General features: G+C 45.0%; 1 protein-coding gene across 2 annotated transcripts in view; it reads left to right on the forward strand.

Moving 5' to 3' along the window:
- Positions 1 to 18913, forward strand: part of USP19 (ubiquitin specific peptidase 19) — a 150952-nt gene that overhangs the window by 50335 nt on the left and 81704 nt on the right. The window contains exons 7-11 of one of the 2 annotated variants that reach the window (XM_082265345.1): positions 10660 to 10816; positions 13969 to 14040; positions 14122 to 14237; positions 15253 to 15467; positions 17229 to 17418. In XM_082265345.1, coding sequence (XP_082121471.1) covers positions 10660 to 10816; positions 13969 to 14040; positions 14122 to 14237; positions 15253 to 15467; positions 17229 to 17418 — 750 coding nt within the window. The remainder of the gene's footprint in view (positions 1 to 10659; positions 10817 to 13968; positions 14041 to 14121; positions 14238 to 15252; positions 15468 to 17228; positions 17419 to 18913) is intronic. The other variant, XM_082265346.1, reaches the window with a different exon arrangement.

Raw genomic sequence — 18913 nt, forward strand, 5'->3', positions numbered from 1 at the left:
GTATATGTATGTATGTATGTGTGTGTGTGTATATATATATATATATATATAAGGGCTGGGCAAAAAATCGATCGATTTTTTTTTTTTAGTGTAAAGAGATTTTTTTTTTTTTTTTTTCAAACTCGAGTTTTTTGCCACTATAGTTTTTTCTATAGCGCGATATGAGCCAGCCCCCGCCCCGCGTAACCATAGACAGTACACACACTAGCCGCTCCTTCAACTGCTCACTTGAGCTCTGAGTCTCTTTACCGTGTTCACTGATAGATAACAAGCAAGCGCTGGAGAGGTGTAGATTGGAGGAGGCTGTGGCCTGAGCTCACTGTGAAGAAGGTGGGCACATGGTGCATGTGGGGTCAGGAGCCCATTGCTGCCCCTAAGGCATGCCGGGTTATCCCTGCTCCATGTGACCTGACACTCCAGGCTGCTGGATTCTATCATCAGTCCTGCTTCGTGTATGGCACTGCACCACAAATATTATTACCCACTTCACATCCAGAAGATTTACTCTCCCCTTCATGACCAGGCCATTTTTTTTTTTAAATACAGCTCTGCATTACTTTAACTTGCAATTGCGCAGTTGTGCGCCATTATTTTTTGTGCTGTAAACAAAGACCAATTTTGAAAAAAAAATATATATTTTTTACTTTCTGCTAATAAAACGTTCGGAAGATCGTTATTTTCTTTCTATTTTATTCTATTGTTTTTTTTTTTTAATCTATTTAATTTGAATTTATTCTATTCTACGCATTTTAACTCTTGAGGACAATCATAGCAATAAAGTTGCACTTTTGACACTATATCTGATGTCTGCAGTCATTTTTTAAGTGCATTGGAAAAAAAATCGAATCGAAACTCGAATTTTTCTTTAAAAATATAAGATTTTTTTTTTTTTAGGCAAAATCGCCCAGCCCTAATATATATATATATATATATATATATATATATATATATATATATATATATATATATATAGTAAAACTGCAGACAAGGACACTGGGGGGCAAACTAAGGTCAATTTATTTTATTTAGTAATGTAATCCAATAGGATTACAATATATCAGTGTGTTTTACTTTTTGAATTTGCCGCCGGTTCCACCCCCCTGCGACGTGACGCTCGCAGGGAACGGAAGCCGGGGCACAGAGCATCAGGCGGAATATCCGGCCGCCGTACACTGCCGGAATACATTGTGGGATCCCGGAGACAAGGTAAGTAACCTCTTCCAGGATCCAGCGACTTCTCCCTGGCGGTACCCCGAGTGTGGCTCAGGGGTTACCGCTAATGGCACTGAAATTCCACCCCGAGCCACACTCGGGAATACCGCCAGGGAGGTTAACAAGGTGTCTTTCTGCAGCCAGTGTGATCCTAGATCCTCCTCTTTATCAATCACAAAGTGACTTGCCTTTTTTGTCACATGAACGGGAGGGAGCCTGAAGCAGCATTTTCTCCTGAACAGGTAAGAATTTCAGTCTTCAGTTATCAGGCCCTCTCACCCCTTTTTGGTCGTGACTCATCTTAAAAACCAGTGTGACCTGGAACTTTCTCCCCACTCCTCTCCTTGGTTCCCAACTGGCCTCTCTGATCTTGTAGTTCCACTGCAGGCTCTCTTCTTCCTTCTCCCAGCAAAGCTGGCTGCCCCCTGACACTCCTTCACTCCGGTCTGAACCTCATCATGTCGCAGCTCTGGCTTGTGAGGAAAGGTTATGTTATCCCAGCCCCCAGCCAGTTATCCTTTCTGATTATATTACCAGCTGCGTGGCTTTCTTGGAGACGGCAACAGGACCTCGTGTTTTTGTTTTTCTACAAAATTTTTACTTGTTTTTTCTGTAGCGTACGTTGTTTTAGCTTGCCGGGTAGGGTGGTTTTAGTTGGAGGGATCTGTATTTCTCCTGCCTGACCCTTTTTTGGTAACTTTCTGGATAATGACTTCTTCCTCGACCAACAATCTGAGCCTTTGCTGTGAAGGTAATGGAAGCCAAGTGCTTTTGTGTACTACAGGATCTTTAAGATGACCGGTTTTATGTTTTTATGTGCGTGAACCAAATATAGATTGATTGCGTCTTCTGGCTGACTGAAGTGCTTTAGAAAAACCAGTGAAGCAGCTGAATTCCGTGTGTTCTTGGTCTGTTGTATGTGAAGTAACCAATTTTATTAGGGGCTTAGGAACTGCGGCAGTGATTGTACATTTGAATACAGGATAAAGGCGCAGTTTACTTGCATGTTGTGTTCCTCTTTGTCATTGTAAATCATGTTGGCCATGATTACAATATAAAGGGGGAAGTACAATGCTAATACAGTTCAATACAGAAGAAATAGGAGGGCCCTGCTCATGGAGCTTACGATCTAAAGGGAGGGGGAGGTGGTACAATAGGTAGTGGCTGCGGGGGTCGATCTGATGAAGGTGACTCAGGTACAGTTCTTAGGTGGAGGTGGGGTAGGCTTCCCAAAATATCTGTGTTTTTTCAAAGGCGGACAGGGTAGGGGCTGACTGGACATACTGGGGCAGGGAGTTTCAGATGATGGGAGAGGCTCCTGGAGCAGTCCTGGAGGCGAGCATGGGAGAAGGTAACAATGGAACTAGAGAGCAGGAGGTCCTGGGAGGGAGTGGAGGAGGAGGATTTGGGGAAAATCTGCAGGTAAGGTTGGTGATGTAGCTGGGGGCGATGTTGTGGATGCTACCTGTACACTAGCATAGCCTATCAGCTTGCTGCTTTTATTATTATTTATTTACAGTGGGTACGGAAAGTATTCAGACCCCCTTAACTTTTTCACTCTTTGTTATATTGCAGCCATTTGCTAAAATCATTTAGGTTCATTCTTCTTCCTCATGAATGTATACATAGCACCCCATACTGACAGAAAAACACAGAATTGTTGACATTGTTGCAGATTTATTAAAAAAGAAAAACTGAAATATCACATGGTCCTAAGTATTCAGACCCTTTACTCAGTATTTAGTAGAAGCCCCCTTTTGATCTAATACAGCCAGGAGTCTTTTTGGGAAAGATGCAACAAGTCTTTCACACCTGGATTTGGGGATCCTCTGCCATTCCTCCTTGCAGATCCTCTCCAGTTCTGTCAGGTTGGATGGTAAACGTTGGTGGACAGCCATTTTTAGATCTCTCCAGAGATGCTCAATTGGGTTTAAGTCAGGGCTCTGGCTGGGCCATTCAAGAACAGTCACGGAGTTGTTGTGAAGCCACTCCTTCGTTATTTTAGCTGTGTGCTTAGGGTCATTGTCTTGTTGGAAGGTAAACCTTCGGCCCGGTCTGAGGTCCAGAGCACTCTGGAGAAGGTTTTTGTCCAGGATATCCCTGTACTTGGCCACATTCATCTTTCCCTCGATTGCAACCAGTCGTCCTGTCCCTGCAGCTGAAAAACACCCCCACAGCATGATGCTGCCACCACCATGCTTCACTGTTGGGACTGTATTGGACAGGTGATGAGCAGTACCTGGTTTTCTCCACACATACCGTTTACAATTAAGGCCAAAAAGTTCTATTTTGGTCTCATCAGACCAGAGAATCTTATTTCTCACCATCATGGAGTCCTTCAGGTGTTTTTTAGCAAACTCCATGTGGGCTTTCATGTGTCTTACACTGAGGAGAGGCTTCCGTCGGGCCACTCTGCCATAAAGCCCCGACTGGTGGAGGGCTGCAGTGATGGTTGACTTTCTACAACTTTCTCCCATCTCCTGACTGCATCTCTGGAGCTCAGCCACAGTGATCTTTGGGTTCTTCTTTACCTCTCTCAAAAAGGCTCTTCTCCCCCGATAGCTCAGTTTGACCGGACAGCCAGCTCTAGGAAGGGTTCTGGTCATCCCAAACGTCTTCCATTTGAGGATTATGGAGGCCACTGTGCTCTTAGGAACCTTAAGTGCAGCAGAAATCTTTTTGTAACCTTGGCCAGATCTGTGCCTTGCCACAATTCTGTCTCTGAGCTCTTCAGGCAGTTCCTTTGACCTTATGATTCTCATTTGCTCTGACATGCATTGTGATCTGGAAGGTCTTATATAGACAGGTGTGTGGCTTTCCTAATCAAGTCCAATCAGTATAATCAAACACAGCTGGACTCAAATGAAGGTGTAGAACCATCTCAAGGATGATCAGAAGAAATGGAAAGCACCTGAGTTAAATATGAGTGTCACAGCAAAGGGTCTGAATACTTAGGACCATGTGATATTTCAGTTTTTCTTTTTTAATAAATCTGCAACAATGTCAACAATTCTGTGTTTTTCTGTCAGTATGGGGTGCTATGTGTACATTCATGAGGAAGAAGAATGAACTTAAATGATTTTAGCAAATGGCTGCAATATAACAAAGAGTGAAAAATTTAAGGGGGTCTGAATACTTTCCGTACCCACTGTATTTTTTATTGTATGCCAACTAGTGGTGCACCGAAATGAAAATTGTGGACCAAAACTGAAAATTCAGGATGCACTTGGCCCAAAAACCAAAACGGAGAGTTAAAAAAAAAATTAAATACATATTTATGTGTGTGTGTGTGTGTGTGTGTGTGTATATGTATATGTGTGTGTATATATATATATATATATATATATATATATATATAGTGTGTGTGTGTGTGTGTCTGTGACGGGAGTCACTTGGGTTGGGGGGCCCATGGAACCCAGCTTACCTTAGAGAGGTTGAGAAATCCCTCTCTCGGCCCCCTAGGCTCCTCTTATGTGTAAGTCACCCTGTGTCTATTATGGCACTTTTCCACTGTAAGTACCGGCTCGGCTCTACTCGGCCCTGCTTGGCCTGGTTTGCTTTTCCACTGCTGGTACCGCATGGTACGGTGTTGGAACGGTTCGGTACGGTACGGTAGGGTTTGCTTTTCCACTAAAGTAGTACTAAAGTTAAGTGGGTGGGTGGGATTCTCTGACCAATCAGTGGCTAGAAGTGACTGCATGCTAAGGATTGTGGGATATGGTACCGGGTGTGGTACCTCTTGGAACCACAATCGAGTAGGTACTGTTTTTGAGAGCCGTACCGTTTGGTTCCATGCAGTGGAAAAGCGCCACCGTACCGTTCCTACACTATACCATTGGGGTACCAGCAGTGGAAAAGCACAAAAGCGAGCCGAACCGTTCGGTTCTATGCAGTGGAAAAGCGCCATTAGGGACACAAGGTGACCAAGGAAATGATGGACTCCATGGACACTGAGAATATGGTTTGGATTACTTCAAATGGGACAGTAATATTTATCAACAATATCGCTCAAATATGAAGATTTATTCCCACTTTTACACTGTGAGACCTATAGCCTGTTGCCATGAAGTCTGTGACTCCTAAATATTTAAAGCAGTGCTTAGATGTGTATTCCATGTACTTCAATGTAGAAGGACAGACTGCTTCTGGGGTCTCTTGATATTGTCTGTATAATAAGATGTTCTGTGTTTATACTTAGGATAATGTGTAATTTTGTATTTTGTTTTAGCCTTGTTGCGGGCAGTCTGGTCCTCCAGTCTGGTTTAGGTGTGCTGAGTTAATTAGCACATTAATGATAACCTTGTCTAGATGGGATTAGCCATGAGTCAGCTGTACCTAGTTATCCAACCATTGTGTGATGTTTTGGGTAAATATTCGGGTCATTGTTCATGTAGTGACTGACCTACTTCTCAAGTGTATAAAAAGGCTGTTTCTTGTCCAATAAGGGGTTAGTTGTTTTCAGATACATACAGGCTAAGTTGTCGTCTAGTTTTGTGTAGGGCGGCTGGAATATCTGATTATCTATGTTCAGGACTGGAGGAAGCCGTATACTGATGGAAGCCCACAAACAGTGTGGGTCACGGTTTCATTACAGTATATTTTTTTTGTATTTGAGTTTTTAATTCATATCACGAATTTAAATTATTATGAATTTATTTTCGGCCATCATTGGCACCTTTTCGGACGATAGGCTGCTTTCACACGGAGTTGTTTTTGAAGCACTTTTAACCAAAAAAAAAAACACATGAAAAGCTTAAGAAAAATGCACCCCTTTAAAATTCAATGTATGTCTTCACACTGGTCTGTTGCACTTCCATTGTTGTGTTTAAATGTACATTCTTCATGCCAACTTTTCGACCTTCCTCTGCGACATTGGTCGAAAAAGGATATCTATTGGGCCACACACAAAATACACCAACAAAAATGCTAGGTACGCACAATCCGAGTATCAGCCTGGTTCAGCAGAAACTGGCCGACATTTGGTATGCGTGTACAGCTAGCTGTCCAGCCTCACAGCTTCTGTTGAACGTACATGCTGGAAAACCAGCAGTTGATCAGCGCTGGCAGCCCATGGCTGTACCCAGCTTAAGGATAGCTAATGAGCCGGGGGGGGGGGGGGGTGTAACCAACCCCAATACCTCCCTAGATCCAGCTATGCAGCACTTATTTGCCTAGGGAGTCCCAACAGTCACTGCTGCCGGTGCTATGCCGAACATGGCATCCCTGGAATCTCTCCAGGTCTTCCTGTGCCTGGCTTGTCTGTGCTGGCTATCTCTGCGGCTGCTATGCCATGCAGACATGTCTGGGCCACATATTTAAGTGTCTGGGGCTGCATGCAGGCTGTGGGTTGGGCACCCCTGTTGTATGTTATCTTCCGGTCACGTCATTATTTGTATAGCAAAAGTAAAACTATATTACTCTGTGGACTTTTTACAGATACCTGCAAGATACTTTAGGCTTTCATCAGCCAGCTAGCAGCATTTCTGAACGGATCCCGTAACCAATATCTTTTCCGGACAAAAAATGGCAAACACTCAGATCAGTTTTTTTGTAAATAGAAAAAGTAAGGTCAGTTCCCAGGACAGTACAAAGCAAATGATTCTGGAGCACCCGCTGGTTAGCTATTGTATTGCTCTGCTTGACAAAGCACGTCACCTAATTGATGTGTGCATCTGTGAAAAAAGGAACCTGTCAAAATAAGATACACCGATCAGCCATAATTTTATCTTCACTGACAGGTGAAGTGAATACCATTGATTATCTCATTACAATGGCATCTTAAAGTGGATGGGATATATTAGGCAGTGAGTATTAGGCGGCCCAAATTTTTCATTCGTTCGACGGGCACAGCTCTTGATCTTCGTAACCATTGGTTTATAATGCCCCCTACAGGAGGTGGACACTAGGCAGAAAAAGTCTGGCTATGCAGTCCCAGGTGGGGTATACTTTTTTTTTTCTGCTTAGTCAGGAGTAATGACCTAGTTCTTTGCTGGGATCTCTGGTCCTGGCAATTTTTTCTTTTTAGATAGAATTTTTTCTCCCGTTTTTTTTTTTTTTTTCCCCGTGAGATCTGCAATCAACTGCTGGACTAAGCGATGGGCTGGATAATCTAGTTCTAGTGGTCACCTCAGTCTTGCCAGCGAATGCACACAGACCTCAGCTTCACGCCAGGTCGGCCACGACATAGCCCCACCAGACAGCTATGAGGAAAGACTACAAGCACTGAAATTATTCTCTCTGGAGAAGAGACGATTGAGGGGGGGGATTTAATATCAATGTACAAATACTGTACTGGACCCCCGCAATCGGATCCGGCTGAGCTGGGGAACGAAGGAGTCCCTGATATGGTGGCTTCGTTCTCCGGCGCTTCAGCTGGGCAGATCCTTTCTCCCCTTGTATTGGACAGTGGTCACCACAGATGCCAGCCTGTCCGGCTGGGGAGGCGTCCTCAGAAAAAAATCTTCCCAGGGGCTCTGGACACTAGAAGTGTGCAGACTACCGATCAATGTCTTGGAACTCCGAGCAATCAGACTGTGCCTGGACCATTGGACAGATCGTCTTCAGGGATGTCCAGTGCGCATTCAATTGGACAATGCAACGGCCGTGGCTTATGTTAATCACCAGGGGGGCACAAGAAGTGTCCAGGCGACTCTGGAGGCAGCTGGCATTCCAAGGTGGACAGAATGGTTCGTTCCAGTCCTTTCCACCGTACACATTCCCGGGGCAGAAAACTGCCAGGCCAATTAGCTCAGTCAGCAGGCATTGGACCAAGGGGAGTGGTCCCTTCATCCATAGGGGTTTCATCATTTGTGTGTGTGTTGGGGCATCCCCGACACCCCGAGCCCTGCTCAACAGAAAGGTGCAGATGTTTATGGCTCAGTCGTGGAATCCTCTCGTGGACGCCACAGATGCGCTAGTAGCCCAGTGGGGTCAGTATCGTCTGATTTATGCCTACGCTCCTCTCCAGCTTCTGCCAAGACTTCTATGCAGGATCGAGGCAGAAGGGACTCCGCTCATCTTAATGACTCCGGAATGGCCTCGCCAGGCTTGGTACGCTGATCTGGTGCAGCTGGTCGCTGACGTTCCTTGGAAGCTTCCTCTCAGGGGGATCTGCTGTCCCAAGGACCAATCTTCCATCCTGCATTACAGTCGCTGGCTTTGACGGTTTGACTGTTGCCAGGTGCTGATGGATAGAGGTTTGTCTGCGTCTGTGATTCCAACGCTATTAATAGCTAGGAAATCTACTTCTAGGAAGACCTACCATTGCACGTAGAAAGTGTACATTGCGTGGTGTGAGTTTCTTGGCAGCTACGGAGTCTCTTAGGAAAGCAGACTCACTATTTGTGCTCACGGATGGGCCTCCAAAAAGGGTTGTCCGCTTCCTCTGTGACCATTTCCAGATGGATTAGACAGACGATGGTTCAGGCCTATTCCATCAAGGGTCAGGTTCCTCCTTTCCCTGTCAAGGCGCATTATACTCGGGCGCTCAGTGCCTCCTGGGCCTTCTGTCCTCATGTGTTAGTGACGCAGGTTTGCAAGGCGGCCACCTGGTCGTCAGTGCACACTTTCACAAAGTTCTATAAAGTGGATGTGTTGGCATCTGCAGATGCTTCCTTTGGCCGCAAGGTTTTGCAGGCTGCTGTTTAGAGGACCTGTTCCTCTTTGAAGGGTGTATTGTATTTTTCAGGTGAGCTCCAGTTGTTTTGGTTGAGCTTCTGTTTACCTGGTTAGCTATAGTTAGCCTTGGGAGTTTTTTGCTGTTCCCACCCCTCATGTTAACACTGCTTTGGGACGTCCCAATGGTTAAGAAGATCAGGAGCTGTGTCCATCTATGAACGAAAGGAAAATTGGATTTTTCACTTACCGTAAAATCTATTTATCTGATGTTCATTGACGGACACAACACCCACCCCTCTGTGGAGTTGTAATTCTTCTGACATTGCTTGTAACAAAACTGAGTACCTATAGCAGAGAGAGGGAGTATACCCCCCGGGACTGCCCATAGGGGTAGCCAGACTTTTTTTATGCCTAGTGTCCTCCTGTAGGGGGCAGTATAACCCAATGGTTATGAACATCAAGAGCTGTGTCCGCCAATGGATTTTACGGTAAGTCAGAAATCCAATTTTTCCTGAAGTTGATGTGTTGAAAGCAGAAACATTGCAGTTTATGTATGGGGCTGTGTAGTCGCAGACCGGTTAGGGTGCCCATGTGGACCCGTGTCCACAAGCAAAAGCGACTACAATGGGCACGTGAGCATCAGAACTGGACAACGTAAGAATGTGGTCTGGTCTGATGAATCAAGTTTTCTTCATATGGATGGCCAACTGCATCACGTACCTGGAGAAGAGATGGCACCAGGATGCAGTATGGGAAGAAGACAAGCAGAGGCAGTATTGTGCTTTGGACAATGTTCTGGTGGGAAACTTTGGATCCTGCCATTCATGTGGATGTTGCCTGGCACGTACAACCTACCTGTACATTGTTGCTGACCAAGTTCACCCCTTCATGGAAGCCGTATTTCCTGATGGCAGTGGCCTCGTTCAGCAGGATATTGCACCTTGCCACACTGCAAGAATGGCTTGAGGAACAAGTTCAAGATGTTGACGTGGCCTCCAAATTCTCCAGACTCAAGTTCAATTAAAGATCTGTGGGATGTGCTGGAAAAACAAGTCCCATCTATGGAGGCACTACATCCAAACTTAAAGGATCTGCTACTGATGGCTTAGTGCCAGATACCACAGCCACTGACGTCGTTAGTGACACTTAATACAGTGATAATACTGTACACTGTACTGATGACATTGGCTGGAAGGAGTTAACATCTAGAGGCAATCAAGGGGTTAAATGTGTGCCTAGTGTAATGTGTGCTGCTTTTACTTCACGATCTGGCTGTTTTTTATCCCTACTTTTCAGGGAGAAGAAACATCCAGATCACTGTCCCCTTTAGACTCGGTTCACATTGGGGCGGCAGGACTCTGTACTACTTCAGGGGCGACTTGTGCATTCCCATGCACCACGACTTTGGAGTGACTTGCAAGGACTTCACATAATGGAAGTCTATGCAAGTTGCTCCGAGGTCGCCCCGAAGTAGTACAGGACCCTTGTTCTAAGTCGGAGCGACTTGTGTCGCTCCTATTAGAACGGGTCCTGTAGCAGTCAATGGACCGCGAGGGAGCGCGACTTGTCAGGCTGACAAGTCGCGCTGGTGTGACTGGAGTCTTACAGTTCTGTGTGTTTGTAAACACAGAGCTCTGTGTGTGATTGGTCACAGCGGATCAGCTGACTTCAGCCAAAATCATTGGCAGGTTAAATAAAATAAAAGGGGGGGTGGGGGGAAACAGACGTCACATGACTTGACCTTGCTAGATATGTGGTTTTGAAAAGGCCTGCATATTAAGTCTGTGTGTTTTTCAGTTTGTATAAAATTGTGTTGTCTCTGGTTTATAGAAGCTGAGCCTTATGTGAACCTGACCTTCGTGAAGAATGACCACTACGAGAAGGGGAACGACGTGGTTGTCGTGCATGTTTATGTCAAGCAGATCTGCAAGGAGACCTCTCGGGTGCTGTTTCGGGAGCAGGATTTCACTCTGATCTTCAAGACTAGGTAAGCAATTGTAGCCCCAGGGGTCTGCTTATTGTAAAAGCTGTTACAAAAGTTATCGGTCATTTGTATAAATGACACAAATTTTACCTCCTTGGAGATCTGTCAGCTTTTCTAGCTTATTGGTGCCCTTGACTCGGTAATGCATTAAAGCACCCAAAAAGACTGTTTTTCCTTGGTAGTCTGGAGGATATAAATCCCCCATAAAGCCAACCATGTAAGCGCAAACTAAAATAAATGCAGTTATTGTATGGAATTATAAAGAATAGCTCAGGTTTACCTGAAACTTTCTTTGCTAATGTACTTAACCACTTAAGCCCCGGAAGATTTTACCCCCATTCCGACCAGGGGGTATTTTGCGATTCGGCACTGCGTGAATTTAACGCACAATTGCGCGGTCGTGCGACGCTGTACCTAAACGAATTTGACGTCCTTTTTTTCCCACAAACAGAGCTTTCTTTTGGTGGTATTTGATCACCTGTGCGATTTTTTGATCACGCGCTATAAACAAAAAAAGAGCGTCAATTTTGCAAAAATAGCAATATTTTTCACATTTTTTTATATGAAATTCCCCCAAAAAAAAATGTAAAAATCAAAATTTTTAAAAATTTTCGGCCAATTTGTTTTATGCTACCTATGTTTGGTAAAAAAAAATCGCAAAAAGCGTATTTTGATTGGTTTGCGCAAAAGTTATCGCGTTTACTAACAAAGGGAAAGATTTTTGTCATTTTTGTTGTTTTTTTTTTTAACGCGTAATGGCGGCGATCTGCGATTTTTTTTTTGCGGTACTGCGACATTGCGGCGGACAGATCGGACCCTTGACTGACATTTTTGACACTTTTGGGGTTACCAGTGACATTTCTACAGTAATCAGTGCTATACATATGCACTGTTACTGTAAAAATACACTGGTAGTGAAGGGGTTAACTTTATTTGGAAGGGAGGGGCTGTGTGTGTCCCTAGGGGCGTGGTTTCTACTGTGATTGGCTGTGGCTCTAGCTGTAAGGACACTGATCAACGGATCTACATACCAGATCCAGATTTTTATCAGTGTCTTTGCAGCGAGGAGAATGACAGGCAGTTTGTTTACACAAGCTGCCTGACATTCTCCCTCTCCCCCGCCGATCGCCGAGTGACCGGCGGACATCGGGTCCGCTGGTCACACGCGCGGGGGGGTCCGTGACCACGCGGGAGCGGGAGCGCGCCCTCGCTCCCTAGACCCTCACAAGCAAGCAACGTAGCCCTACGTTAGTTTGCCTGTGAGGGGCTGACCGCCGACGTAGATAGTCGTGCGGCGGTCGGCAAGTGGTTAAAGCCTAAGTTCACCTTTAGGTACATGTTACACCTGTATTTATGATGTAACCAATTCCTAAGCACCAGCTTTCTACCCCCAGAGGGTGTGTGCATGTGTGTGAGACTGAACATTTTGACTGAAAAAAAAAAATATATTTTTCTGCTATAAAACCTATCCAATAAAAATAAAAAAATTTAATTTTCTTCATAAATTTTGGCCTAAATATATTCTGCTACATGTCTGATAAAAATGGAGGATGGGGTTCCGTCACCATTAAAAACAAGTTAATCAATATAGAAGAAATGGCTGCACTCCAGGTATCATCAAAATTCTGGTTTATTAGTGTGCTTAATCATTACTGGTAATGATTAAGCACACTTGCTAGTGTGTGAAACGCGTCAACCTGTTTGCCACATTGGGATGTTCGGTTAATAAAACAGAATTTTGATGATACCTGGAGTGCAGCCATTTCTTCTATATTGATTGTGTGCGGAGGCGAGCAGAGGCGTGCGCCTGTACATCATCAGGCTTCTTGATTCACCTGGAGCAGTGAGTCTTCCTTGTCTTTGTATATAAAAACAAGTTGCTGAACTGCAGCTATGATTGCTTTTACGGTGCAGGGAATCGGCAGCAGAAAAAAAGATATCTGGATGATGCCTGCAGCTGTGCACCCATCATTCTGAGATCTCCGTTTAACCACTTAAGCCCCGGAAGATTTTACCCCCTTCCTGACCAGGGGGTATTTTGCGATTCGGCACTGCCTGACTTTAACTGACAATTGCGCGGTCGTGCGACGCTGTACCTAAAACGAATTTGACGTCCTTTTTTTCCCACAAACAGAGCTTTCTTTTGGTGGTATTTGATCACCTGTGCGATTTTTTGATCATGCGCTATAAACAAAAAAAGAGCGTCAATTTTGCAAAAATAACAATATTTTTCACTTTTTTTATATGAAATTGCCCAAAAAAATGTAAAAATCTAAATTTTTTAACATTTTCGGCCAATTTGTTTTATGCTACATATGTTTGATAAAAAAATTGCAGTTATCGCGTTTACTAACAAAGGTAAAGATTTTTGTCATTTATTTATTTTTTTTTTTAACGCGCAATGGCGGCGATCCGCGATTTTTTTTTTTTTGCGGTACTGCGACATTGTGGCGGACAGATCGAACCCTTGACTGACATTTTTGACACTTTTGGGGGAACCAGTGACATTACTACAGTAATCACTGCTATACATATGCACTGTTACTGTAAAATTACACTGGCAGTGAAGGGCTTAACTTTTTTTTGAGAGGGAGGAGCTATGTGTGTCCCTAGGGGCGTGATTCTAACTGTGATTGGCTGTGGCTTGAAGTGTAGGAACAGTGATCAACGGTCCTACATATTAGAACCGTATGATCACTATTTCTACACAGGGGAGAATGACAGGCTGCTTTGTTTACATTAGCCGCCTGCCTTTCTCCCTCTCCACTGACGATCGCGAGTGACCGGCGGACGATCGGGGGCCGCCGGTCACACGCACGGGGGGGGTCCGGATGCGCGCCTCCGGCGGCGCACGCTCGCTCCTGAGACCCTCACAGGCTAGCGACGTAGTACCACATTGCTTTGCCTGTGAGGGGCTGACCGCCGCAGTAAATAGTCGTGCGGCGGCCGGCAAGCGGTTAAAGCCCAGGACGTCATGTGACGTTCAGCGCTTAAAGGTGAACTTTGCATGGTGGGATTTGCTGCATTGTCATTAATATTTTTGTGAATTTCTACTTGTTGCATATGGTAATTGAATTGCTGCATTACTTTTCAAGAACAATCAAATGTTTCTTTGTGAAACCTGAACAAAATCTCAATCATTTTTGTGTTGGTAGCGATCCCAACTTTCTAAGGCTCCACCCCGGTTGTGGTCCTGACCCAGTCTTCAGATGGCAAGTGAAACTCAGGTGAGATGTCGGTGTATTCTGACGTGTCTGTGGTTCTGCTGCAATTTGGTTTCAGCCAACTAATCATATTTTCTCTTCTAGGAACCTTATAGAGCCGGATTTGTGCAGATTCAACTTCACAGGCTCTCGAATTGACATCTCCCTTCAGAAGAAACAGTGCCAGAGATGGGGAGGCCTTGAGGCACCAACCACACAAGGTCTGCACCCTGAATTCTACCTCTTTCTTTTATATATGATGACATTTAAAGCGGTAGTATACCGCTTTTTTCCAATTTTAACTACAGGTAAGCCTATAATAAGGCTTACCTGTAGGTGCAATTAATATCTCCTAAACCGCCACGGTTTAGGAGATATTTGCACTGCATGCAGCTGCTCATGCGAGCGGCGCATGCGCTCTGAAGGTCCGGAGGACCTTCAGCTTTCCCATGCCGGGAGCTTGCCGGAAAATGACGTCGCGGCCAATCACAGCACCAGAGCCGCCGAACACGGAAGAGACGCCGAGGGATCATGTCCGCTCCCACAGCGGTGTCCGGGGGTCCGTGTCGGAACGTCGTTCTAAGGTAAGTAATTCATAATGAGCTAGTATGCGATGCAACTATAAGTTGTACCTTTTTTATTTGCAGTATTCTAAAACACACAGTAATCAGGGGCTTTTTCTCAGCTCCAGCATGCAGAAAGGGGGGGGGGGGAATCTAATGTCACACAATGCACTACACGAGAGGAGAGCTCAGTGTAATCTGAGACATGAGTGGAAGGAATAAACACTCCCTGCACTAACTCCTAGAAAAACATGCACAGCTCGGAGGCCATCAGTCACTTGCTGTGAGCTGGAGGAGGGACGGGGCAGTCTCCTGTCACTTCTTGGTTTCAATTTAATTTGATGCAGATAGCAGAGGGAGGAGAGATCAGCGGGGAACCACACTAAGTGTGTTTGATTGGGACAAGTACACACTATAGATACATATGCTTTGTTATTTTTCATTTCAGAGGTTTACAACCACTTTAAGCGGTTACAGTTGGCCTAGTTATGTGTTGGAATTTATTATATTGCTGCTCTCCTGTATACTTTGTTTTTTGATTACTCAGTCTTTTGTAATGTTCCAATTCATGATGATTTTTTTTTTTTTTTTTTTTTTTTTTTTAAATTGGAGTAAAGCTTTTTATAGATGCATGAACTTGCTGCTAAACAAAGTGTCCTTGGCCATTTTTAAGGTGCAGTGGGTGGTGCAAAGGTCGCAATGCCTGCCAGTCCTGCCCCCCTCGATAAAGCACAGCCAGGAAGTAACCAGCATGCTCTGTCCAGCAAAGAGGAGGCCAGAGGCGTTGAGAAGGAGAAGCCCCGGGCAGAAGAGGCCAGTCTGGAGAAGGTTGCACCAAGAACGACAGCCGATCACGTCTCTGTAAAATCAGAGCCACTTCTGCCTTCTGTAGGTATCCAGAGCAGCAATGTTCATTGTTTGTTTTTGACAAATGTTCTCATGCTATATTAAGAAGCCCATTTATAATCCATATTACTCTCCGTTATACTTTGCATGGATCCTCCATACCGTGCCCTGCATTTTATGAACCATGCATAAATTGCAGGCTGTGGTGTGGAGCTTTCCACCTATGATGGTCTTGTGGCTTAGCAAAGCAGGCAGCCTGTGAAGGAGGGGGGTAGAGTGCAGAGAATGTAAATTGGAGGGGGTTACGGAAAGAGACGTTTTGTAGTTTGGCAGGAGAGAACTCAAGACAGGGCCAACCATTTTTACTGAAGCTTTGTCAGGCTAAACAAGAGAAGTGTAGGAATGTAAAAAAAAAAAAAATCATACTCCGCTACATGGCTGTAGCATCGATCCGATGCTGCAGCTGGCCCCCGCCTTCTCTACGCCGAGAACTGGCCAATCAAAGATTGTTGATCGCTCAGTTATTGGGATTTCTCGGAGCGCAAAGTGGTGATTGTCAGTCACCAGCTCTCTGCTTTGCCCCTCCAGTGCTCACTGGAACACTGGGCTGTGAAGGGGGGAGGGAGCGGCTGGCTCAGGCTCTCAGCGGTGAACTGAGAGGCTGCACCATCTGTCAATCATGCATCTGGGCGGATCCCAACATTGTCTGGATCCCTGCAGACCTGAACCGACTCTGTGATGTCCACCGACAGCGGACTTTTTACTGCTGTCGGCTGAATCTGGGTCACAGGAATGCAGAAATAAGTGCACTTCGTGGCCTCACAGGAGAAGCATTGGCCATACTTCTCCTTTAGTAGCTCACTGGATTTCTAGCAGATAAATATTGTAGATATTTTACTATACTTGAAGATATAAAACAAAGGAAAATGTGTAGTGGAAATGTACTAAATTGCTCTTTTTATTTTACCCAAATGTACACATAAAGTGGAACTAAACCCTCCTATCGTTTTCAGCAAAGCACGCTGCCGTCTTGGTCTTGGTTTGTTTGATCTTCAACTGCCATGGTGCTGCATGTGCCAGGATTGTAACTGTTTTTTGAAACTCTTAAATCTGTGGGATTAGTTCTGCTTTAAAGCGGAGTTACACCCAAAAGTGGACCTTGCGCTCTTTTGTCCCCCCCCTCCGGTGCCACATTTGGCACCTTTCAGGGGGAAGGGGGGAACAGGTACCTGTTTTTGACAGGAACCTTCCCCACTTCCAGGATTCAGCACCGTCCCACAGATGTTCGGCTCCCTCCTCCGCCGCTGAGCCAATAGGAATGCACAGCGCGCTTCGCACATGCACTGTAGGGACCTGCCCGTGAAGCCTCAAGGCTTCACTGCCGGGTTCCCTTACCGGCAATGGTAGCGGCAGCATCCAACAGCCGATGGAAACATCGGCTGCAGTGCCGACATCGCTAGACTCCTGGACAGGTAAGTGTCCTAATATTAAAAGTCAGCAGCTACAGTATGTGTACAGTATGTGTAGCTGCTGACTTTTAATTTTTGGAGGTGGGGTGAGCGGGACTTCGCTTTTAATAGCTGATATACCTTTATTGGCTTTCCCCTCTTTCCTGTTTGCCTGTAGTGGTAGGGAAATGCCATAGACCAGTGGTCAGCAGTGAGGAGCGTGTCTGCTGTGAATGAGTCGTATAAAAGGAAATTCATATTTGGCATAAACTGCTTTTTTCCGCACTGGTTTTAAATGGAAAATACATACAATGTAAGCTGCCAGGTTTAATGGTGCATTTCTTGTTGTCCATAGCCCAAACCAACGTGCATGGTCCCACCTATGACGCACAGCGCTATGAGCAGCGATAGCGCACAGGAGGAAGAGGAGAAGAGAGTCTGCCTGCCAGGTTTTACTGGTCTGGTTAATCTGGGAAACACTTGCTTCATGAACAGCGTTATCCAGTCTCTGTCCAACACACGGGAGCTTAGGGACTATTTCCAAGGTTAGTAACTTTTTTTCCCCTCCTTTATCTGGTATACAGTCGTGTGCCTTTATGTTGCCCTTCCGATTGCGGTTTGCGCACCTGCATACTAGTACAACGCTGATCGTCAAGTGGTTACAGGAGAGGTCAGCAATAGCAGCCTACGTACATTATATTGCCAAAGTTTATGAACACCTGACCATTACACCAAATAGGAGCTTTTTGGACTTTCCACTCCAAAACCAAGGTCATTAAAATGGAGTGTTCTCCCCTGTGGCTATAACAGCCTCCACTCATCTGTGAGGGCTTTTCACAAAGTTTTGGAGTGAGTCTGTGTGAATTTAACACATTTTAACCAACAGAACATTTGTGAGATTGAAGCTTGCATCCCCCCATTCGACTGCTACATTGGTCACTTTTTTTGGTGGGGGGCGAATACCTGAATTTTACAGGTACCCGCTTCCACGTCCGGCTCAGATTGTGGCGAACTGAGACGGAAGTTAACCCCCCCCCCCCCCTTCTTTTGGAACACATCACAGGTCCCAGAAGACTACGGGACCATTTACAAGGCGCACTGTGACTCTCGCATGTTCAGTAGGAAACTGGCTGTGAAGCCGTAAGGATTCACTTCCTGTTTCCCTTACTTCAGATGCCAATGTCTGCACCCAAAGCCGATTGAAGAATCTGCTTGGGTGAGGACATTGCTGTATCCCTGGACAGGTAAGTGTCCTTGTACTAAAAGCCAGCAGTATTATTGGGGGGAGCCTGGAGCTCCTCTTTAAGAACCTTATGTTGAATGTGAAGACTTGGCTCATAGAAACAAAGGGTACCGTGTGGATAGGCCCTTACCCCTAATAGATATACAAACAAAGGGATAGAAAAAGATGGGGCTTTACGGGCCAGTGGGAGTAGAAGGATCACGCCAAAACCAACTTATATAAAAACCAAATTACATTTTATTTATTTTTTTTTTTTTCATGGGATGTATTTCTATCTCAATGACTCTTATTAATTGATTTTATAGGAATTTTTCTATGTATCTTGTCCTTGTGAACATGCGTGTGATCGCCCATGTTTTTTTACTTTGAAACTCAATAAAATGTAATTTGGTTTTTATATAAGTTGGTTTTGGCGTGATCCTTCTACTCCCACTGGCCCGTAAAGCCCCATCTTTTTCTATTCCTTTGTTTGTTGGCTCATAGTCATCATTCTGTTTATCCTGCAGATGTTGTGTAGGGATGAATTCAGGGCTCTGTGTAGGGCACTCAAGTTCTTCACATCAAACTCAGCATGCCAGGTCTTTCTGGAGCTGGCCTTGTACATGGGGGAGCCCAGTCATGCCAGAACAGAAAAGTGTCTTTCCCCAACGGTTATGGAGCCACATAATTGTCGCTGGAAATGTCTGAACCCATTCATTTGGAGAAGTGTCCCCATTCTTTAGCCATACTGTGTAATTGCCCAATACGTTTTTTTTTTGCTTGTTTCACTGAACATACTTTGATTTCAGACTCCCTTT

Source organism: Pelophylax lessonae, assembly GCF_965119305.1.
Source record: "Pelophylax lessonae genome assembly, chromosome: 8".
Taxonomy (NCBI): domain Eukaryota; kingdom Metazoa; phylum Chordata; class Amphibia; order Anura; family Ranidae; genus Pelophylax; species Pelophylax lessonae.